This window comes from Carcharhinus amblyrhynchos, chromosome 7 (genome assembly GCF_965287045.1).
Source record: "Carcharhinus amblyrhynchos chromosome 7, sCarAmb.v2.hapA, whole genome shotgun sequence".
Lineage (NCBI taxonomy): Eukaryota > Metazoa > Chordata > Chondrichthyes > Carcharhiniformes > Carcharhinidae > Carcharhinus > Carcharhinus amblyrhynchos.
This window is the reverse complement of record NC_137330.1, coordinates 69,097,741-69,122,347: the sequence shown is the minus strand read 5'-3', so window position 1 is coordinate 69,122,347 and position 24,607 is coordinate 69,097,741. Positions and strand designations below refer to the sequence as shown.

The window sequence follows — 24,607 nt, the reverse complement described above, 5'->3', positions numbered from 1 at the left end:
GTTTATAGCCCGCCCCACTTTGAAGTTATTATTTGGGGGCCTATAGACTATGCCCACCATTGACTTTTTAGAACATAAGAAATAGGAGCAGGAGTAGGCCATCTAGCCCTTCGAACCTGCCCCGCCATTCAACAAGATCATGGCTGATCTGAAGTGGCTCAGTTCCACTTTCCCGCTTTTTCCCCATAACCCTTAATCCCCTTGCCTACCAAAAACCTACCTACCCGCGTCTTAAATATATTTAGCGAGGTAGCCTCCACCACTTCAACGGGCAGAGAATTCCAGAGATTCACCACCCTTTGAGTGAAGATGTTCCTCCTCAACTCTGTTCTAAACTGCTCCCCCCTCCTTATCTTGAGGCTGTGCCCTCTAGACCTGCTGTCCTTTCTGCGCAGGAAGAACCTCTCTACCTCTACCCTATCCATCCCTTTCATCATCTTATATGTCTCAATGAGATCTCCCCTCATCCTTCTAAACTCTAACGAGTACAAGCCCAGTCTATTTAGTCTCTCTTCATAGTCCAACCCCCTCATCTCTGGTATCAGCCTAGTGAACCTCCTCTGCACTCCCTCCAAGGCCAAAATATCCTTGCGCAGGTGCGGCAGCCAAAACTGCACACAGTACTCCAGCTGCGGCCTCACCAGTGCCCTGTACAGTTGCAGCAAGACCTCCCTACTTTTATATTCAATCCCCCTCGCTATGAAGGCCAGCATCCCATTTGCCTTCCTGACCACCTGCTGCACCTGTAGGCTGGGTTTGTGCGACTCATGCACAAGGACCCCCAGGTCCCTCTGCACCGTAGCATGCTGCAGCTTTTCACCCTGTAAGTAGTAGTCCTTCCTACCATTATTCCTACCAAAGTGGATAACCTCACACTTGCCAACATTGTATTCCATCTGCCAGGTCCTCGCCCACTCGCTTAGCCCATCTAGATCCCTCTGCAGACTTTCCACACCCTCCGCACAATTTGCTGTTCCACTTATCTTTGTGTCATCAGCAAATTTCGACACCTTACACTCGGTTCCCTCCTCCAGATCATCTATATAAATGGTAAATATATATAAAATGGTAAATATTTTTCCCCTTAGTATTCCTTATCTCCACCCACATTGATTCCACATTTTGCTCCTTAGAGCCTATATCATCTCTCACTACTGCCCTGATGTTATCCTTAATTAACAGAGCTATCTCACCTCCTTTTCCTTCCTGTCTATCCTGAACTGTCTGATACCCTTGGATATTTAGTTCCCAGTCCTGGTCACCCTGCAACCACATTTCTGTAATGGCCACTAGATCATACCCATTTGTACTGATTTGTGCCATCAACTCATTCACTTTGTTTCAAATGCTACATGCATTCAGGTAAAGTGTCTTCATGTTGGTCTTTCTTACCTGGACCCAATTTGTTACTGCATTCCTTTGTTTGCATGCTGTCCCTTCCTGTCACAGACTGGTTATTCTTCCCCAGACCATCTTCCTGTACTGCATAGACTACCTCCCTTCTCAATCTTGTCACCTTTTTTAACTGTCTGAGGTTAGATTCCTGCCACCTTCTATACTCTCTGCTCTATTACGTGGTGTGGAAACTTTACTAACCTCTCCTGAGCCCTCGGCTCCTTTAACTAGTTGAATGTCCTCATCATTAACCTGCGCTCCTACCCTCCCCTTTACCTTTGATTTTGTAATTTTCCATACAACTGAACCCTCTCCCTCACTATCAGCTTGGGGTCAAGGGTTTCCCCAGGGTGGGGGCTGTGTAGCTAGTCTTCTGTCTGTTGCCTTGAAAAGCTTTGTTGTGGTCTGTTCACACTCCAATTCATGCCCCATTAACTTTCCAAGCCTCTGGGCTTGCTGAGATGCCCATAAGCTTTGAACTGCATTGTTTACATTTAATCCTGCTGTCCAGTGACTTTTTACAAGCTCTTGATTACAGCTGAATGTTTTTTCAAAATGTTTTTCAGCTGAATGTTTTTACAGCCCTTCACAGTCCATTGAATTTTACAAGCCTTTTGATCGACAACTGAATGCCGTTCCAAAGGAGGAATTAGCTTTGCTTGTTTTCATAGCACTTTAGGATCCATTAACACTAAAGTGATTCCTCTTTTGGGTAGGTATTCTTTATGACTGCCTTTGTGAAATTAGTTTTTTTTTCCCCTACTCCTAAGTACTTCCTTGCAGGTGCTCTGTCTGACCACATTATTTTAAGGGAATTTTTTTTCAAGTTTGAAGTGCTTCCTAGAAAACCCAGGTGTGTGGTCTGAGTGTATTTTTTAAGGGAATTTTTTTTCTAATTCTTATGACTGAACAGCCTGTCTTTAGCGGAGGCAGATTTTAACAAATACAAGCAGCTGGCACAACTCAGACTTTAAAGTCCCAGGGTTCCTCAATTAGGACTTTCTCACAGCCACTGCTGAATTCTCTGGATAGACGGGATGACCACACTGAGGGACAGAGACCATTGTAGCCCACAGATAGTCAGGAACATGGCAGGGGAACTGTCAGAGATTCACATTGGGGTCTGAAAGGGAGGGGGAAGCTTAAAAGGGGACCTGAGAGGAGGTAGGGGAGCTGAAAGGGGTGAGCCCTTGATGTCTGCATTGCCAGGTGTCACTTATTTGGGGGAGGTGGGCCTGGCTGACGGGAATGGTGAGGGGGTTTGGGGTGGCGATGGTCCTCAAGTCATCCTGATCATAAGCACATAAGAAATAGGAGCAGGAGTAGGCCAACTAGCCCTTCGAGCCTGCCCCGCCATTCAATAAGATCATGGCTGATCTGTCGTGGCTCAGTTCCACATTCCCGCCCTCTCCCCATAACCGTTAATCCCCTCTCTTATCAAAAACCCATCAACCCGCGTCTTAAAAATATTTAGCGAGGCAGCCTCCACCACTTCAACGGGCAGAGAATTCCAGAGATTCACCACCCTTTGAGTGAAGAAGTTCCTCCTCAACTCCGTTCTAAACCGCCTCCCCTTTATCTTGAGGCTGTGCCCCCTAGTCCTACTATCCTTTCTGAGCGGGAAGAGTCTCTCCACCTCTATCCTATCCATCCCATTCATCATCTAATACGTCTCAATGAGATCTCCCCTCATTCTTCTAAACTCTAACGAGTACAAGCCTAATTTATTCAGCCTCTCCTCATAGCTCAACCCCCTCAACTCCGGCATCAGCCTAGTAAACCTCCTCTGCACTCCCTCCAAGGCTAAAATATCCTTGCGTAAGTACGGCGCCCAAAACTGCACACAGTACTCCAGCTGATGCCTGCATTGTGTGGCAGGAGGGTGACCTGAACATTTAGCGCTGGGGGTGGGGGAAGGATGTCTCTCTGCAGGCAAAGGTTGGGGTTCCCCTTCTCTCAGGGGGTGGCGGCACATTTGCCATAGACCACACTTAAGACATATTTTGGGAGAATTGCACCCTGTCAAAGGCCGATGTATTTTTGGGTACCAAGGGAATTAAAGGAGATTGCAATCGTGCAGAAGGTGAAATTGAGAAAGACGATAAACTATGATCCTGTTGAAGGCCAGAGCATGGTCAAAAGGCCAAATGTCAAATACGCTGGACTCTAGGGAAGTGCCGGAGGATTGGAAAACGGCTAATGTTACGCCGTTGTTTAAAAAAGGTAGCAGACAAAAGGCAGAGAATTATAGGCCGGTTAGCTTAACGTCCATAATTGGAAAAATGCTAGAATCCATCATCAAAGAAGGAATGGCAAGACACCTAAAAGAGAACAGTTTGACCAAGCAGACGCAGCATGGATTCATGAAGGGGAAGTTGTGTTTAACAAATTTATTGGATTTCTATGAGGTTGTGACTAGTGCAGTAGACAGAGGGGAACCGGTGAATGTGGTGTTTTTGGATTTCCAGAAGGCGTTCGATAAGGTGCCTCACAAAAGGTTGCTGCAGAAGGTTAGGGCACACGGAGTTGGGGGTAAAGTGTTAGCGTGGATTGAGGATTGGTTATCTAACAGGAAGCAGAGAGTTGGAATCAATGGGTACTTTTCTGGTTGGCAGTTGGTGACTAGTGGAGTGCCGCGGGGATCGGTGCTGGGGCTTCAACAATTTACCATTTACATAGACGATCTGGAGAAGGGGGCTGAGTGTAGGGTAACAAAATTTGCTGATGACACAAAGATGAGTGGAAAAGCGAATTGCGTGGAGGACGCGGAAAGTCTGCAGAGGGATCTGGATAGGCTGAGTGAGTGGGCGAGGACCTGGCAGATGGAGTATAACATTAGCAAATGTGAGGTTATCTACTTTGGTAGAAATAATAGGAGGGATTATTATTTAAAGGGTGAAAAGCTGCAGCATGCTACGGTGCAGAGGGACCTGGGGGTCCTTGTGCACGAATCGCAAAAACCCAGTCTGCAGGTGCAGCAGGTGATCGAGAACACAAATGGAATGTTGGCCTTTATAGCGAGGGGGATAGAATATAAAAGCAGGGAGGTCTTGCTGCAACTGTACAGGGCACTGGCGAGGCCACAACTGGAGTACTGTTTGCAGTTTTGGTCCCCGTATTTGCAAAAGGATACATTGGCCTTGGAGGGAGTACAGAGAAGGTTCACCAGGCTGATAACGGAGATGAGGGGATTAGCTTACTAAGAGAGATTGAATAGACTGGGTCTGTGCTCGGAGTTTAGAAGGCTGAGGGGGGATCTTATAGAGACTTACAAGATAATGAAGGGGCTGGATAGGGTAGAGGTAGAAATAATCTTCCCGCTTAGAAAGGATAGCAGAATTAGAGGGCACTGCCTCAAAATAGGGGGGGCGGGGGGGTGTGCAGTTTAGAACAGGGTTGAGGAGGAACTTCTTCACTCAAAGGGTGGTGAATCTCTGGAATTCTCTGCCCATTGAAGTGGTGGAGGCTACCTCGTTGAATATATTTAAGTCACGGGTAGATAGGTTTCTGATAGACAAGGGAATTAAGGGTTATGGGGAGAAAAGCGGGAAAGTGGAACTGATTCACTTCAGATCAGCCACGATCTTGTTGAATGGTGGGGCATGCTCGAAGGGCTAGATGGCCTACTCCTACTCCTATTTCTTATGTTCTCATGTTTATTTCCGCCTCTATTTCTTATGTTCACCTCTTACCTTCTCCCACTGAAAGTCGTTTCACGTACTAAGTCCAGAGAGAGCAATCGCAGTTTCTCCTTAGGGAACTGAATTCCTTTATCCTTGACACCATTCTAGCACATCTCTCCTCCACTCTCAACACCTTCCTGAAGTATGATCTTCAGAATTGGTCACAATACTGCAACTGGAATCTAACCGGTGTTTTATAAAGTTTTAACGTAAGTTTCGTGCTTTTGTATCTATGCTCTATTTATAAAATCAAGGAGACTTGTACACCTTTTAAAACAGCCTCCTTAACTTTTCCTTTTTTGTTTTTTCAAGGGACGTGAGTGTCGCTGGCAAGGTCAACTATTTATTATCCATGCCTGATTGCCCTTGAGAAGGCGTTGGTGAGCCACCTTCTTGAACTGTTGCCATCTATGTAGTGTCGGTACACGGTGCTGTTCAACAAGGAATTCTAGATTTTTGAATTAGTATTAGTGAAGAAACAATGATATAGGCCAAAGAAAGGATGATCTGTGACCTGTCACCTTCAAAGACTTATGTATGTACAACCCTAGATCTTTATACCTTCAATCTTTTGTCTCATTCTTCCTACTAAAATGAATAGCTTCACATTTCTCTGCATAAAATTTGGTTCATGTCACCCATCTGTGTATAATCCTCTGGAAGTCCGTTAATATTTTATTCATGGATTCCAACTTTTCGATTTCATACCCTCTGAAATTAGTGCGGGGGTGGGGGTGGAATTATCGTATGCGTTCTTCCAATTTTTAAAAAATTTACTGGGATTTTGCGGCATTGTCATGGCAGGACCTGCCACAGGAGATTCAGCAGTCCACGGAAAAACCCATTGATTTTAGCCGGATTGTATTATTCCTGCAGCAAACAGGGCTGAGAAATTCAGACCATTACCCTCTACTATTCTCTGCATAAGATTCTTTAGCCAATTTTGTTTCCACACAGTCAACATGCCTTTAATCTCAGAATTTTGCTAAAAAGTTTTTATCTAGAACTTTAACAAACTCATTTCTGAAAGTACACATGCAGAATATCACTACCTTCATCAGCCCTCTCCATTGCTTCCTAGGATGGAATTATATTTGGCTTTTATGTCACTTGAAGCTAAGATTCACACATAAGTAAGAAGCACCTTGCAAAGTATTGAAGGTTTTGCACCACTTCTGAAGAAGTATCCACTAAAAAGTTAATACCATCAAGCAAGATGGATAAAAATTCACATAAATATTATCAAGAGCTATTTTCAAGTTTTTCCCCATTGTTTCATGTTTGCATACATATATTCTAGTTGCTTGTTAGTACAGAACTTGGATATTGCTAAAAAAGAGACATACTGTCAAAGATTTTTGTCTTACACTTATCAGGATAGACATAAGAATATTAAATTTCAAAGGGAACAACAATATATATATTGCATGAGAAAAGGGTGCTGACTGGAAATTTCATTCTAATTGGTTAAGGAACTGTTTGGGAGAAAGCACCAGAGAACAGTTGTCCCCATGCTGTTGTTTAACTGAAAATGATGCAATACCTAGACATATTGTTTGCCAAGGACAAGGACCTGCACATGAATATATGTAGCATTTAACAAGTGTAAGTTGTAAGATCAAATGATAATCTTTGGTTGGTTATTAGTCAAATTCTTAGCACAATCAGGATTGTTAAGTAAATGTTATCCAATTACAAAATCACATCTAAATTTGGACATTATGTTCTGAGTTTTGCAAGCGTGGGTGAGTCAGTACTGTACTTGTCGTGAGGTGTCAAAATAACATGAAGTTTAATATGATCTACCAGACACTGGGACGTACAGCATAAACACCTGGCATCACACCATTACTAAAATTCATATACCATACAGATGATGGCTGCCACAGGTAACTTGATACTTGGCCAGTGACCAGTTTCTGGAAAGTTCTAATGTCGAGCACAGTTAAGACATATCCTTCTCTGGAATTTCACATCTAAGAATGTCAAAGGCAACTTCAAAAGGATTTGCTGAAATGTACTAGACATAATATATGCATCTCTATAGGACTATATTTCCAGCAAAGACAGAAAGTCTCTGAGAACAATAGTTATGTGAAAGATCTTTTCATATCTCACCAAGATGCATAATGATAAATTTTGGGGGTTAATGGTTAGGCCATTACAGAATCAAATCATCCCCAGTTTTGAAACAAAAGCAACCATCGCTTCAGACATTAGACAGACACTTCTGATATCATCGTGGGGAGAGAGGGATGTGACTGAAATAACCATTCTAAAATCTCTAATACTTACAAGAGGTAAGTTAATAGTCTGGAAAAGCTGTTAATGACCTTATGAATGACCTTAATGAATTTACTTGCAGGTCTAGAGATTCTCTGAGCTCTGAAGTAAGACTCCGACCTGGCAATGACCCTGAAGACTTCAATACGTGGAACCAGACATCAGCAAATCCGTGACCACGACCCCAGAGACATCAAAAACTTACCAGCCCTTGACGCATCCATTGGACATCCTCCAATCTCTGAAACCAAACCACAGACCAGCAGTGACTCAGAAAACCTGAACGCGCAGGCCTATCTACCAACGCAGGAACCACAAGCAAGGCAACAAATCCTCCATCCACACATTGACCAGAGTGAAGAACCTTATTGGACACACCTATACCCTTAATACCACATGTCTCACCTACTCCCAGGCCCGAAAAGAAGCAGTCACTCCAGGAAGCGTGGAAAACATGCAGGCCTGCAGGTGAGAGTGAAACAATGTGGCCCCAAGGACATCCTCTCTAACTTACTCTCAGAAAACAAGCTAGACTTAAAGCTAGACTCACTTTCCAAAGAGAACTGCATCACCGGAATATGCCCTATAACCAGAGGGCTTCCCAATCCACAGACGCCTCAGGCAAGACTGAGGTGAGGTCTGCCTTCTAATCAAAACTTCCTGGTGCCTAGACATAGCTACACTGGTGAGTTTCTGCTCCCCAAAACCTTCCGCAGGAGTTCATCCCTGTTATCCTGACAGCAGTTCACATCCCACCCCAAAGGCGGACCAAATATACACCACCACAAATAGCCTTGAGACGAAACATTCCAAGGCCTTATTAATCGTGGCTAGGGACTTCAATCAGGCCAAGTTCAAGAGGCTTCTATCAACACACCTCCTATTTCATCAGAGGCCCAAACATCCTCAACCACTGCTGCATAAATATCAAAAGTTTATACCATTCTGTTGCCCACCCACACTTTGGTAAATCAGACCACAAGACTGTGCTCCTGCTCCCAGTTTACAAGCAAAAATTGAAAGGGGAGAAATGTCAAAGAAAGTCAAGCATTGTTGGTCTGAAGAATCAAATGATCTCCCTACGGGACTGCCTAGGGTCAGTAGACTAGTCAGTATTTAAAAAATCTGCAACCAGCCTGAATGAATTCGCCACTACAGTAACTGACTTCATTGGTAAATGTGTAGAAGACTGTGTGTCAAAGAAGCAAATCTATGTGTTTCCCAACCGGAAACCATGAACAGGGATATCCACTGCCTGCTGAAGTCCTGCTCTGAGGTAGTTAAGTCAGTGAACCCTGACCTTTACAAGAAAGACAGATGTGAACCAGATCCATCAAAGATGCCAAAAGACAGTACTGGACCAAGCTAGAATCCCAGGTTAGCCACATGGACTCCCGCCGACTATGTCAAGGTCTATAAGACAGGCTACAAGGTGAAGGCAGATAAAATTGCCAGCTCCAATGCACCCCTCTCCAATGAGCTCAATGCATTCTATGCCCGTTTTGAGCAAGACATCAGCGAGAGCATGCTCTCCATCCCAGAAGCCTTGGATGAACCTGTATCCTACATCACCACTGCCAATGCCAGAGCAGACTTCTCAAGTCAACCCATGGAAAGCAACTCGCCCACATGGGATATCCAGATGAGTACTCAGACTCTGTGCGGACCAGCTAGCAGGGTATTCGCAGGCATCTCCAACCTCTCTTTATACCAATCTGAGGTTCCTATCCGTTTCAAGAAGACAACCATCATCCAAAGAAAAGCCAAGCAGTGTGCTTTAATGACTATCATCTGGTGGTTCTGACATCCATCATTATTAAGTATTTCAAAGGGTTAGTCATACAAAGATACAAAGAACAACGCAGCACGGGAAACAGGCCCTTCGGCCCAACGAGCCCGCACCGCCATTTCAACAAAGCATTTTCCTACACCTACCCTGCCCCGTGTGTATGTGAATGGTACCCCAAATGTAGCCAGATTCAGGGAAGAATAGTGTAGGGTCAATTTGATACACCAATCAGCCTAAGAGTACATCTTTGGGTTGTGGGAGGAAACTGGAGCACTCGGAGGAAACCCATGCAACCACAGGGAGAATGCGCAAACTCCCACAGGCACAGGCCCAAATCCATGTATCTGCACAGCTAGCAGTGATAGTCACTGAGCTGTTGTGGTGCCCGTCTGCTGGTCCAGGATTAAGCACACACAACGACACGAAGTACTAGGCCACTCTTGAAACCTCCAAGAGCAGCCCACGCACGACCCACCGTGTGCATGCCCCTCGTTTGACAACAAGGTGGACCGACACCTGTGGATTAAAAGAGACAAAACATTAACATGTAATATTACATTTCCAGTGTCATCCCGAGGCTCTGACCCTTTTTAATACCGTCTTCTATAACCCTCCATCCCTGTTTCACTCATGTGTCTATCTAAGTAAACCTTAAACAAGTCCAACATGCCTGCCTCCACCACCTAACTTGGTAGCGCGTTCCATACCCCCACGACCCTCTGCGTGAAAAACCTTCCTCTAGTATCCAAATTATACCTCTCCCCCCTCACCCTTAGATCGTGACCTCTCGTAATAGTTGTCCCCAATCTAGGGAAAAGCCTGCCACTGTTGACTCTATCTATTCCCTTCATTATTTTATACACCTCTATCAAATCTCCCCTTAATCTGCGTCTTTCTAAGGAGAAGAGCCCCAGTTTTTCCAATCTTTCCTCGTAACTCAGTCCTTCCATACCAGGCAGCATCCTGGTAAAACTCCTCTGCACTCTCTCCAGGGTCTCCACGTCCTTCTGGTAGTAAGGTGACCAGAACTGGACGCAGTACTCCAAATGCAGTCTAACCAACGTTCTGTACAACTGAAGCATTAGGTGACAGCTCTTATACTCTATACCCCTTCCTATAAAGGCTAGCATTCCGTAAGCTTTCTTCACAATCTTCTCTACCTGTGTTGACACCTTCAGAGTCATGGTACAAATCAATTCCTGCCTCCCAAACTGCCTGGATCCACTACAGTTCACCTATCACCACATGAGGTCCACAGCAGATGCCATTTCCCTGGCCCTACATTCAACCCAGGAACACCTAGATAATAAAGCCATCTATGTCAGACTCCTATTCATAGACTACAGTTCAGCCATTAACACCATTATTCCTACGAGACTCATTCCAAAACTTCGAGGCATGGGGCTTGGCTCCTCCCTCTGCAACTTGATCCTAGACTTCCTAGCCCACAGACTGCAGTCAGTAAGGATAGACAACAACAGCTCCTCCACAATCATCCTCAACACCAGTATTCCACAAGGCTGCATCCTCAGTCCCCTATTATACTCCATATACACCTCTGACAGTATGGCCAAATTCCCCTACAACTCAATTTTCAAGTTTGCTGATGATATCACCGTTATGCATCAGATCTCAAACAATGATGAGTCACAGTACAGGAAAAAATAAAGAATCTGGTGAACTGGTGCAACGACAATAATCTCTCCCTCGCAAAAAAAAGGTAGTCATTGCCTTCAGGGAGCATAGTGGAGGGCATGCTCCTGTCTACATCAATGGGGAGGAAGTAGAAATGTTGAGAACTTCACATCTTTAGGTGTCCAGATCAGTAACACCCTGTCCTGATCCCTCCATGCCGACGCTATGGTTAAGAAAGCCCACCAATGCATCTACTTTCTCAGGAAACTAATGAAATTTGGCATAACCATTATAACTCTCACCAACCTCTACAGATGCACCATAGAAAGCATTCTTTCCAGTTGTATCACCTGCTCTGACCAAGACCGCAAAGAACTACAAAGGGTCGTGAACGAAGCCCAGTCTATCTCTCAAACCTGCCTCCTACCCATTAACACGGTCTATACTTCCCGCTGCCCAGAAAAAGCATAATCAAGGTCCCCTCGCATCCCGGACATAACGTCTTCCACCTTCTTCCGTCGGGAAAAAGATACAACGGTCTGAAGACTCATTCCAACCGAATCAAAAACAGCATTTTCCCTGCTGCCTGACTTTTCCCTGACTTTTGAATGGACTTACCTTGCATTGAGGTGATCTTTCTCTATACCCTAGCTATGACTGTAACACTACATTCTGCATTCTCTTCTTTCTTTCCCTCTGTATGGTATGTTTTGCCTGTTTAGTCTGCATGAAACAATACTTTTCACTGTATATTGTATACATGTGACAATAATAAATCAAATCAAATCAAAACCTGCCTCCAGAATCGTCTGGTCCCACTAAAAATCAATAGACTTTTGGCTGGACCGCTGAATCTCACATGATGGGTCCTGCTACAATGGGGTCCAAAATTCCCAGCCATTGAGTAAATACCTTCATTCTTCTAAATCCTTCAAAAAACCTGTTAATATAAAACCATATCAGGCAGCACAGTGTTTAGCAGTGGGTGGCCGTGTGGAGTTTGCATGTTCTCCCCATGTCTGCGTGGGTTTCCTCTGGTTGCTCCGGTTTCCTCCCACAGTCCAAAGATGTGCAGGTTAGGTGGATTGGCCATCCTAAATTGCTCCTTAGTCCCAGAATGTGGATTAGATGGATTAGTCATGGAAAATGTGTGGGATTATAGGGGTAGAGCAGGGGAGAGGGCCTGGGTAAAATACACTGACAGAGTTGGTGCAGACTCGATGGACCGAATGGCCCCTTTTGCACTGTCAGGATTCTATGATTCATAAGACATAGGAGCAGAAGTCAGCCTGTCAAGTCTGCCCCACCAATGAATGAGATCGAGACTGATTTGAATCTTCAATTCCACTTCTCCACTTTATCCCTATAACCCTGGATTCCTTACTGATTAAAAATCTGTCTATCTTAGCCCTAAGCATATTTAATGATCCAGCACCTATAACCTTCTGTGGCAAAGAACTCCACAGATTTACTACCACTAGAGAAGAAATTTTTTCTTATCTGTGTCATAAATGGGTGACCCCTTACTCTTGAGGTTATGCCTTCTAGTCCTAGACTCTCCCACAAGGGGAAATAAGTGCAAAATTCAAATTATTTAACAATTTCAAGATTTTCTTCATTTTAATGGGAACTAGTTTTTACCTGATCTGTAAAGAAATATTGAAAATGATTAACCAGAAAAAAAAATCGATATTTTTTCAAAATTGTTTCTCTCGCCTCCCCATCTCTCTTACCTAATTTTCTGGTTGACTTCACTCCGAATTTTTAGAACTTCATTCCCTTTATATTCAAGTTCTTTGCTCAAGGTGCTTAAATTGTCATGCATAGACAGGTTCTCCTCATCCAGCTCTTTTATGTGTTGTTCACGGTGCTGTACGTCTTCTTGCAGATCAGCTACTCTGCTCAGTAGTTCTTTCTTCTAGATTGCAAAAGGAATCAGTTAATTAGTAGGCATATACCACTATAAAGGGGCAATTCTATGAAATGCATTTCCACTTCAAATCTCACTTAAGTGGCTGACACAGCATTATAACGTGAATATTCTTAACAAAGTCCAAAAGAAACAAAATAGCTTGATTTTCAATTCTCCCTCCCTTAATCCCACAGAAAACACCCACAAAATCAACGTGTATGCATTATGAAAACATTTTGTTAAAAGCATAGTTTCATTCATTCACTCTCCAGTTTATCAGCTGCTATTCAGAAATACAAATACACATTACAATGATTCAAATCATGACACAGAAGTCGGGGAGTAAAAGAAAGAAGTATTTCTTAGTAAAGAGAATACAAATAAATGACCCTAATGCTGAAGCATCATTACAGGAAAAATAGGTAATTGGCTAATCTAAAAGTCACTGTTTTAAACAGAAAACTAAAAGCAAAATATGAGTATTACTGAAAAGATATTTTGTTATAGCTTTTTGTCTTGCACTTACCAGGACAATCACAAGAATACCAATGTCAGAAGAAACAACAAACTTATACTGTATGAGAGTGCTAATTGATTGGCAAGTGGACTCTGATTGGTAGAGGCATTGCCATGGAGAATGAACCAGATAATTATGACTGAAAGTTAACTGTCCAGTATTGTTTGAAAATTTAGACCAGATAACTTGACTTTGCCTTGATGAACGATCCAGTGAATGACCATCATTTACTTTGTTTGCAGAAACAGGCACATTGTCTGCATGTTCTTTTAGTCTGCAAAGAATAGGATCCTGTGTATTAATACATGTAACTTGCAGTACAAGCAAATGTGACACACAGTGAGCTTGACTGACAATCTTTAAATTTTGTGTAATTTGTAACACGCTAAGGATTACTTAGCAAATGTTGCCCAATTGCAGAATCACATCTAACTTTGGATACTTGACACTGTGGATGTTGGAGATCTGAAATTAACAGGAAAAGGTCTGGAAGCATCTGTGGAGAGACAAATAGAGCAAATGTTTCAAGTCCAAAATGACCCTTCTTTGGAAACCTAGGATCTTTAAGGAAGGGGCTGCAAAGATAGAGGATGTATTAGTTGTGATCATCCAAGATTCACGAGATTCTGGAACGGCCCCCTGGATTGGAAATTCATAAATGTGACACTTCCATTCAAGAAAAGGCAGAGACAGGAAGCAGGAAGCAGCAGGCCAGTTAGCCTAACATCTGTGAAAAGGAATTGCATTTTTGATGAGATAATAACAGGCCGTTTAAAAAAAAATGTACCATAACATCCATGCTTCTCAGTGTTGCCTTTGGGGAGTGCCCCAGTGATATGTTGGGGAGTCCCTCTTGGAAGTTCCCAAGCAAGGGTTTACTCAGCAATTGTCCAGAAGGATTAACTTCTGGACAATTGCAATGGGCTTGGAAGTATCTGACAAAGTGATTTAAAATCACTAAATGTGGATGGCTCCGCCAGTTTTACCCTCATAATTACTCCCAGAGTTAGAAGGAAAAAACTTCAGAATAACCATTTTAAAGACCTAAACCAACCCACATATATGACATACCCCACACCCCAAACCTCCCCCCACCACACCACCCCTACACTTCCAGAGAACCCCATATGCCCCAATCATCACTGACCCCTGCAACTTTAACTTTCTCAACATTGACTGGGACAGCCATAGTGTTAGAGAATTGGATGGAGAGAAATTTGTTGAGTGTATTCAGGAGGAATTTTTCATTCAGTATGTGGATGGCCCAACTAGAGAGAGGGCAAAACTTGACCACCTGTTGGGAAAGAAGGGCAAATGACAGAAGTGTTAGTGAAGGATCACTTTGGGACCAGTGACCATAATTCTATTAGTTTTAAGATAACTATGCAGAATGATAGGTCTGGCCCAAAAGTTAAAATTCTAAATTGGGCTAAGGCCAATTTTGATGATATCAGGCATGAACTGTCAAAGTTAACTGGGGGAGTCTGTGGGAAGGCAAAGGGAAGTCTGGTAAATTGTGGGTCCGCTAGCAGAGATATTTGAATCATTGATCGTCACAGGTAAAGTGCCTGAAGATTGGCAAACGTGCCTTTGTTTAAAAAGGGCTGCAAGGAAAAGCCTGGGAACTACAGGCCAGTGAGCCTCACATCTGTGGTGGGTAAGTTGTTGGAAGGTATTTTGAGAGACAGGATCTACAGGCATTTAGAGATGCAAGGACTAATTCGGAACAGTCAGCATGGCTTTGAGAGTGGAAAATCATGTCTCACAAATTTGATTGAGTTTCTTGAAGGGGTAACGAAGAAGATAGATGAGGGCAGTGCAGTTGATGTTGTCCACATAGACTTTAGCAAAGCCTTTGATAAGGTATCGCATGGTAGGTTGTTGCATAAGGTAAAATCTCATGGGATCCAGGGTGAGGTAGCTAAATGGATAAAGAACTGGCTTGATGACAGAAGCCAGAGGGTGGTTGTAAAAGGTTGCTTGTCAAACTGGAGACCTGTGCCTCAGGGATCAGTGCTGGGTCCACTGTTATCAGTTATTTATATTAATGATTTGGATGAGAATTTAGTCAGCATGGTTAGCAAGTTTGCAGATGATACCAAGATTGTTGGCAGTGAAGGTGGTTATCTCTGAGTGCAATGGGATCTTGATCAATTGAGCCAGTGGACTGACGCATGGCAGATGGAGTTTAATTTAGATAAATGGAGGGGATGCATTTTGGTACATTGAACCAGAGCAGGACTTACTCAGTTAATGGTAGGGCGTTGGGGAGAGTTCCAGAACAAAGAGATCTCAGGGTACAGGTTTATAGCCCCTTGAAAGTGGAGTCACAGGTGGACAACGTGATGAAAAAGGCATTCAGCGTGCTTGGTTTCATTGGTCAGAGTACTGAATACAGAAGTTGGGACGTCTTGTTGAAGTTGTATGAGACATTGGTAAGGCCACACTTGGAATACTGCGTACAATTCTGGTCACCCTATTATAGAAAGAATATTGAAAAGAATTACTAGGATGTTGAAAAGATTTACTAGGATGCTACTGGGACTTGATAGTTTGAGTTATAAGGAAAGGCTTGGTAGATTGGGACTTTTTTCTCTGGAGCATAGAAGGCTGAGGCATGATCTTACAGAGTTCTATAAAATAATAAGGGGCATAGACCAGCTACAAGTCAATATTTTTTCCCAAAGTCAGGGGAGTCTAAAACTAGAGGGCAATTTTTTTCACAGAGAGGGTGGTGAGTGTCTGGAACAAGCTGCCAGAGGTAGTAGTAGAGGCGGGTACAATTTTGTCTTTTAAAACCATTTAGACAGTTACATGGATAAGATGGGGATAAACAAAGAACAACCCAGCACGGGAAACAGGCCCTTCGGCCCAACGAGCCCGCGCCGCTGCATCACCCTACACCTATTCTACCCTGCGTGTCTACAAATGGAACCCCTAACTTAGCTAGATTCAGGGGAGAATAGTGTCAATTTGGTAAAACCAATCAGCCTAAGAGCACATCTTTGGGGTGTGGGAGGAAACCGGAGCGCCCGGAGGAAACCCACGCAACCACAGGGAGAATGCACAAACTCCCACAGACACAGGCCCAAATCCACGTATCTGCACAGCTAGCAGTGCTAGTCACCGAGCTGTTGCAGCGCCCTTCTACCGGTCCAGGATCAAGCACACACACCGACACGAAGTACTAGGCCACTCCCGGAACCTCCAAGAGCAGCCCACGCACGACCCACCGTGTGCATGCCCCTCGTTTGACAACGAGGTGGACTTCCACCTGCGGAATAAAAAGACAAAAACGTTAATCTCACAAGTCTGCTTTTCCAGTGTCTCCCGAGGATCTAACCCTTATTTAATAGCCCCTACCATAACCCTCCATCCTCGTTTCACTCATGTGTCTATCTAACTGAACCTTAAACGAGTCCAACGTTCCTGCCTCCACCACCCTACTCGGTAGCGCGTTCCATACCCCCACAACTCTCTGCGTAAAGAACCTTCCTCTCACATCCAAATGATACCTCTCCCCCCTCGCCCTTAAATCATGTCCTCTCGTATTTGTACCCAGTCTAGGGAGCAGTCTCTCACTACTGACTCTGTCTATTCCCTTCAGTATCTTATATACCTCTATCATGTCCCCCCTCAATCTCCGTCTTTCCAAGGAGAACAGTCCCAGTTTCTCCAACCTTTCCTCGTAACCCAGCCCCTCCATGCCAGGCAACATCCTGGTAAACCTCCTCTGTACCCTTTCCAGAGACTCCACGTCCTTCCAGTAGTAAGGTGACCAGAACTGGACGCAGTACTCCAAATGCGGTCTAACCAACGTTCTATACAACTGAAGCATTAGACGGCAGCTTTTATACTCTATACCCCTTCCTATAAAGGCTAGCATTCCATAAGCCATCCTAACAACCTTCTCCACTTGTGTCGCAACCTTCATGGATTTGTGAACCTGCACTCGCAGGTCCCTCTGTATTTCTATACTCCTAATCTGTCTACCTTTAATCACATAGCTCCTCTCTGCATTATTCCTTCCAAAATGCATCACCTCGCATTTGTCAGGATTAAATTCCATCTGCCTCCTATCTGCCCAATGCACCAACCTATCTATATCCTGTTGTATCACCTGACAATCCACTTCAGTACCCGCCAACCCTGCCATCTTGGTGTCATCAGCAAACTTGCTGATCACACCACCTCCGCTCTCTTCCAAGTCATTTATGTACACTACAAAGAGGAGAGGTCCCAGTACTGAGCCCTGCGGCACACCACTGGTCACTGGCCTCCAGCCCGACAAGGTCCCCTCCACAACTACCCTCTGTCTCCTATTACCCAGCCAGTTCTCAATCCACCTAGCTACCTGGCCTCATATCCCATGCGCCTTAACCTTTTCTACCAGCCTACCACAAGGGACTTTGTCAAACGCCTTACTGAAATCCATATAGATGACATCAACGGCTCTCCCATCGTCAACCGTTTTTGTCACCTCCTCAAAGAATTCCACAAGATTCATAAGGCAAGACCTCCCTCTAACAAAGCCATGTTGCGTATCCCCAATCAGATCGCAACGCTCCAAATGCTCATACATCCTACCCCTAAGTATTTTTTCCATTAATTTCCCTACCACCGATGTCAAACTCACCGGCCTATAATTTCCAGGGTTATCCCTACTACCTTTTTTGAACAGCGGTACCACATTTGCTACCCTCCAGTCTTCTGGGACCTCACCTGTGTCCAAAGAGACAAAGATTTGCGCCAGAGGCCCAGCAATTTCATCTTTCACCTCCCTAAGCAGCCTGGGATAAATACCATCAGGCCCCAGAGCTTTATCCGTCCTTACGCTACCTAAAAGCCCTAGCACTTCCTCCCTCGTAATAGATATTTCCTGCAACTGATCCTCAGCTCCCTCCAAGAGACCGCACGATTCCGAACCCCTCTCCTTCGTGAATACCGACGCAAAGTATTCATTCAGGAGCTCCCCCATTCCCTCCGACTCAATACATAACTCCCCACTTTTGTCCCTAAGAGGACCAATTTTCCCTCTAACTACTCTCTTGCTCCTAATATAGGAATAAAATGCCTTTGGATTTTCCTTAATCCTACCAGCCAAAGCCATTTCATGCCCTCTCTTCGCCCTTCTAATTCCCCTTTTTAGCTCCCTCCTACTCTCTCTATATTCCTCCAGCGCACTGTCCGTACCCAGTCGTTTCGACCTAACATACGCCTCCCTCTTCTTCCTGACCAAGTCTTCAATACCCCCTGTAATCCACGGCTCTCTAATCCTACCTTTCCCATCCTTCCGCTTAACCGGAACATACCTCCCCTGCAACCATTTCATTTTGCCCTTAAAAGCCTTCCACTTGCCAACCGTGGACTTGCCAGCTAACAGTCCCTCCCAATCAGTGTCCTGCAGCTCCCTCCTAATCCTGCTATAGCTCGCCTTTCCCCAGTTCAGCACACTCCCGTTCGGCCGGCACTCGTCCCTTTCCATTTTTATCCTAAAGTAGACGGACTTGTGGTCACTGTTAGCCACATGTTCGCCTACCTCTACCTCAACCACCTGCCCCGGCTCATTACCCAACACTAAATCCAGTATAGCCCCTCCCCTAGTCGGGCTAGTTACATACTGCTCTAGAGACCCTTCCAAAACACATTTCACAAACTCATCTCCCTCCGTACCCCCAGCTCTAGGCCCCCTCCAATTCACTCCAGGAAGATTAAAGTCACCCACTACAACCACTCTATTCTTCCTGCACCTGTCCAAAATGCCCCTGCAAATGCCTTCCACCACTGACCTCGGGCTGTTGGGTGGCCTATAGTACACCCCTAGCAACGTAATCTCTCCCTTTTTATTCCTCAACTCCACCCACAGTGACTCAATCCCTGTCTCTTCCATATCGTCCTCCCTCTGCACTACTGTGATGTTTTCCTTTACTAACAGTGCCACCCCTCCACCTCTCGTCAACCCTCCTCTGTCACACCTAAAACACTTGTAACCAGGAACATTCAGCTGCCAGTCCTGCCCTTCCCGTAACCACATCTCTGTTACAGCCACCACATCTAACTGCCTCACAAACATCAAGGCTCTAAGCTCATCCGTTTTCCCCGCCACACTCCTAGCATTGAAACAGATACAGTTCAACCCACGAGTGTCCCTCGGAACCTCCTTCTCCCTGATAATTTTCCTTTCACCCGACTCTCTCCCAGCCACCTCCCCACCCCCTCTCCATATTAGTTTAAACCATTCATAAACACCCCAGCTAACCTCCCCGCTAAGACATTAGTTCCCCTCCCGTTCAAATTCTCCCCACCCCTCCTGTACAATTGCCCTTCTCTCCTAAACACCTCCCAGTGATCCACAAAAGTAAAGCCCTCTACCCTACACCAATCCCTCAACCATGCATTCAGCTGCATGATCTCGTCATTCTTTGCCCTGCTGGTACTGGGCAGCAACCCAGAGAGTGCCACCCTGGAGGTCCTGCTCTTTAGTTTGGCCCCCAACTCCCTAAACTGCGTACAGACCTCTACCCTACTCCTCCTTCCTATGTCCCCCTCCCCTACGTGTACTATGACCTCAGCCTGTGCCCCCTCCCCTTTCAAAATTCCCTCTACTCTTTCTGTTACATCCTTCACCCCTGCTCCAGGGAGGCAGACCACCATCCTGGAGTCACGCCTCTCTCCACAGAACCTCCTATCGATACCTCTGACCCTCCCATCCCCTACCACTATCACCTTGCCAGCCCCCTTCTGTCCCTCTAAGTCAGGATAGAAGGATGTAGGCCAAATGAGGGCAATTGGGACTGGCTTAGGGGTTTAAAAAAAGGGCGGCATGGAGAAATGGGACCGAAGGGCCTGTTTCCATGCTGCAAACCTCTATGACTTTATGACACAGGCACAGGCCAACCTGACACCATACAGTCCACCGGTCCGGTCTGACAACCCACACTGCTGGCTCAGGTCTGACTCTGAAAAATCCCACCCTAAAGCTCAGAAATCACGCTAAATTTCATCAGCACTCTTCAAATTGGCTACGCAGAAATTCTCATACCATGTTATTGGAAGGATTTGGGAGAGAACCTCAACGTTTTCCCACCTCCAGAGAATATTATCAGCAGCAGAAACTTCAGCAGCATTGTCGCACATTAACCAGTCAATTATTAGCTATTTCCTGCTCTCACAGGCATTGTGAGGGGACACCACCATGGGTGAAGACCATCATGGAAACAGTGGTGGCATCCCAGCAGGTTCCAAAGGGACATGTTCTCCTTTACAGCTGATCTATGGCTCATAGAGATCCCCTCCAGCGACAAAAAACACCTCCACAGTTCTGGCACAATTGCTAGATAGTCAGAACCATACTCTCTCCCCACCCCGTCCCGCCAACCACCAAATCACAACATTGCCAGGGCCTGCCTAGCCTCAGCACAGGAAAATTAACTTCGCTTACCTCAGTATGGATGTGTATTCTTCTTTCTGCAGTCTCAGCCACAGATCGGACCAGCACTTCTGGGAAGCAAACCACCGCCCTTAATTGAATAACAATCTCAGTGGCTGCCTCTTAATTGGCTGATGCCAGTAAAATGCTACTCAAGAGAAGATGGTGGTCTGGTGATCATGTCACAGGATTAGTAATCTAGAAGCTCAGGCTAATGCGCTGAAGATATGGGTTCAACCCATAGCAGCTGATGGAATTTGAATTAAATTAATAAAATCTAAATTGACCGTTCTGCATAATATGGTGTTCCACTTTTAGGTCCCAGTGGCAGCATTACCTATCTCTATATTCTAGCCATTCTCCATTACTGACTGAAGTTGTGGTTGTGTACTACAAACAATCTACAAGCCCACAAATATATAACAAATGTAATTTTCATGCACTTGCAAAATAATTGTTTACCAGATTTTAATGATTTACCCAATACAGCATTTAAAATAATTTAGAAGATTAATATATTAAATTATAAGTGCATAATCTCTCAGCAATTGGTAATAAAATGGGAATAATAAATGTCTAAACAAAATGCTAATTATCTATTTTGGAACTACGCTTATGAATCCTGTTGGAATAATTGAACAATTTTTTTTTGTCTTTATAAAAATACATATGGTTGATCACAATGAGTTTCAAGTACCGACATTTTGAAACAACCAAGAGTTTAATGTGACTAAATCACTTATAAAATTGGTAACAATCCAATAGAGGTGATATATAACTGTACAAGGACCAAAGCAAGTTAGGGAGTTCTCAACTAACCTTTGAAAGGAAAGTCAATGTCAGTACAAATCCTATGACCTAATTTGTATCAGTGAATTAATGTAATAAGAAGTGCACAAAGATCAATTTTGAGAATCATTACTCAGTTGGCCAAGAGAAAGTGCTTTAGACTTTTAGTTAAAATCCACTGAAAGAGTGGAAAGGTCAACAGTGTAAAGCAATTAAATATATATTCCACAATGTTCATAGTTCCCAGCATAGAATTCTTAATTCATGTCATCAGGGGAGACTTTGCCAGAGGGAAAGGCATTTCCCTCAGAACATAAAGAGTAAAGATTTTAATAAATCAGTTCCTCACAATTATCTCTGGGCATCAGTATCAGCAGTTCAAAGAAATAAATGTAGTTTCCCATAGTCAGAGACAGCATTACTACAGCAGCAATGAGCATACAGAAAAAACCAGGAAGGAAATAAAACTTTAAGAAAAAATAATGTAATGTAAAAAAAAAATCAAGTTGGCATTACTGATATTTCAGAGCACACAGCCTCTTTCCTGTTAAGATAACTAGTGTACTTAAACTACTTTAAATAACATCATTGAATAGCACCATGTCTGGAGCAGTTAGCTGAGCTGTGGATTAACAGTATTTGGTGTGTAAATTGTGGCAATACATTTTTTTTTAAAGGAATAGACCAATGAACTAACCCACCTGCTGTCTGTGCAGCTCAATAGTCTGATCTAATTCCATTTTCACAGCCTCCATTTCCTGCTGGTGATTTTGTCTCAGCTGATCCATTGCTATAGAATGCTGATAGTTGAGATCAGAGCGCAAAGAAGCTAGAAAGACCATACAACATAGAATGAGTATTTGCAACACTTTCTTAAGTTTACAATTGGTCAACAAGCTAGAAAAAAATTAGGAAAGAATACACCAGAACAGTGCTATTGGCAGCATCCCACAATATTATGTTTTTAAAACTATCTCGACAGAAACAAAAAAAATAATTTAAATATCATGCACTTAATATTAACATAATTTAATATGTGAGCATGTTGATGATGAGTATAAATTAAGATCTTAGAATAATTGATGTTGTGTCCACTTTGTAAGTGTAAAATGTACACCCAAGTACCAAATTGTTCGAAGGTCTGTGCTTGAAACAGGAAAAATTATTTGTCACGAAAATTAAACATCTTACAACCTTGCAAGAGGTCTTTGAAGTCTTACTATTTCTCCTGGAATCTTCCATCCAACACGTATCCTACTCATACAATAATAAATAATTCCTTTAAAAGTAGGATAACTTATAGAAAATATTTACTTGACTAATGGAAGCACCACATGAAATTAAAAATCATTTTTCAACCTTTTTTCCTTTTGATTGCTGCTTGGGAAACTGAGTGCCAGTCCCAGAATCTGAATGAGGTTAGCTGGTGGAATGCTGCTATTTTTGTGCTTATTCATTTCCAATTATTTATTTGTCCCAATTCAAAGATTATTGAAAGCTTATATTTCCAGGGTGCCAAGTCTGATTTCATCTAAACATGGCTCGTTCAAACCAGTGAGAAAGGATAGAAAGTACAGTGCTGCTCAACTAAGTTACAGAGTTCTTTCTATCTCCGTTCTGTAACCTGGTGGGCCTGAAGCTAACCCTATTGACCCCTCATGGTTCTAGCTTAGGTAAAGTGACGGCAAATGATGCCTGAAGGAACTCAATCCAATACTGGGAAGCTGAGTGTCAATCCCAGAATCCAGGCAAGGACAGCTTATCAGCAGTTGGATAGAGTATTTTGCAAGCCTGCACTAATTTTTTATATTATGCTCAGCCACCGGCTACTTCCTTTATATCATCTACAAGATGCATTGTAGCAACCAGAGTTTTTTTCAAAGCATCTTCCAAATTCACAACCTCTACCACCTTGAAGAATAATGATAGCTAAAGCATGGGAACACCACTACCTGCAAGTTCCCCTCTAAGTTATAATCATCCAGACTTGAAGCCAAATTGTTTCTCCTTCAACATCACTGGGTCAAAATTTCTGAACTCTCTTCTTAATAGCACTGTGGATGTACCTATAGTACATGGAGTAGTTCAAGGCAGTGACTCATCAGCACCCAAAGGCAATTAAGGACAGAAAATGTTGGGTGAACTCCCACTGAAAAAAAAAGTGTGAAATCAGTTTCTCCGCGAATTCAACACTTAAAACTCTTTTGGAAGAATCCCAGCCTTAGTGACATATTCTTATGAATATTTGTTAACGTTTTATTCTGTATCTAACATAACATATCCATCATGCTTTGCAGTTAAGTTGAATGTTAGCTAAAGTTTGTACAGATGGTATGAAATGCCAAGAAGCTATGTAAAATGGTTAATTCATTCAATATAAAACTTAAATGGAAATACGTTAAACTTTAAACGACCTCAGGGAAGTATCTGACAATTCATACAATAAAAGACTGTAAATATAAACTGCTGGTAATGTTTGAAGACATAATGACCTTTTTAAGCTGCCTCTGTTAGGTGACCTCAAAGCCACAGCAGCAGAAGGTGTGAGATTTTGGCCTAACAGCTGTGAAAGGCAAAAGGCATGAGTTGCATAGAGTTAACGGCACCAAGGGATTGAGAGACTGAACGCTCGGCAAACAACAGAGACACAGATCATATTGTTGGGAGGGTCTTGAAATAAATGCCAGCAAAAAGCCTTGGTAGAACAATCAAGTGGACAGAAAAGGAGTTTTATCTAAAATGGGAAACAAGCAAGGCTGGAAAAGGGTACAGAGTAAGAACTTGTAAGATTCAAAGAATCCATCATCGAAAAGAAGAGAAGTAAGAAAATGGACTTCAATCAAGACATGAGCGCCACAGTCAACTGGAGGCTGACGACCGGTATTCCACAGTGAATGCAACTGCTTAACACTGCCTTTTGCTAATTTTTACTTATTGTGATAATCTTAATAAATTCTGTGAAGTTTGTGAAAACACGCTTGCGCTCAGTGTAGTCACTAGCTAGACTGAACCACACGTCTCCCAAATTAAGTCCGTAATTGACCCAAAATCTTACAATTAAATTAAAACAAACTCCAGATCTTACACATTTCACAAATGCTTTTTTTTGTTAAAAAAAACTCATCAGTTCTAAACAGGATACATGCTATATATTTAAGGCACAACCGATTAATTG

The 24,607-nt window shown here is 43.5% G+C and overlaps 1 protein-coding gene across 9 annotated transcripts in view; it reads right to left on the bottom strand.

Moving 5' to 3' along the window:
• fam184ab (family with sequence similarity 184 member Ab) overlaps nucleotides 1-24,607 on the bottom strand; it is a 214,841-nt gene that overhangs the window by 32,774 nt on the left and 157,460 nt on the right. For all 9 annotated transcript variants that reach the window (XM_080192543.1, XM_080192542.1, XM_080192545.1 and 6 more), the window contains 2 exons: nucleotides 22,134-22,261; nucleotides 12,519-12,703 (listed from right to left, as the gene is read on the bottom strand). In XM_080192543.1, coding sequence (XP_080048669.1) covers nucleotides 12,519-12,703; nucleotides 22,134-22,261 — 313 coding nt within the window. The remainder of the gene's footprint in view (nucleotides 1-12,518; nucleotides 12,704-22,133; nucleotides 22,262-24,607) is intronic.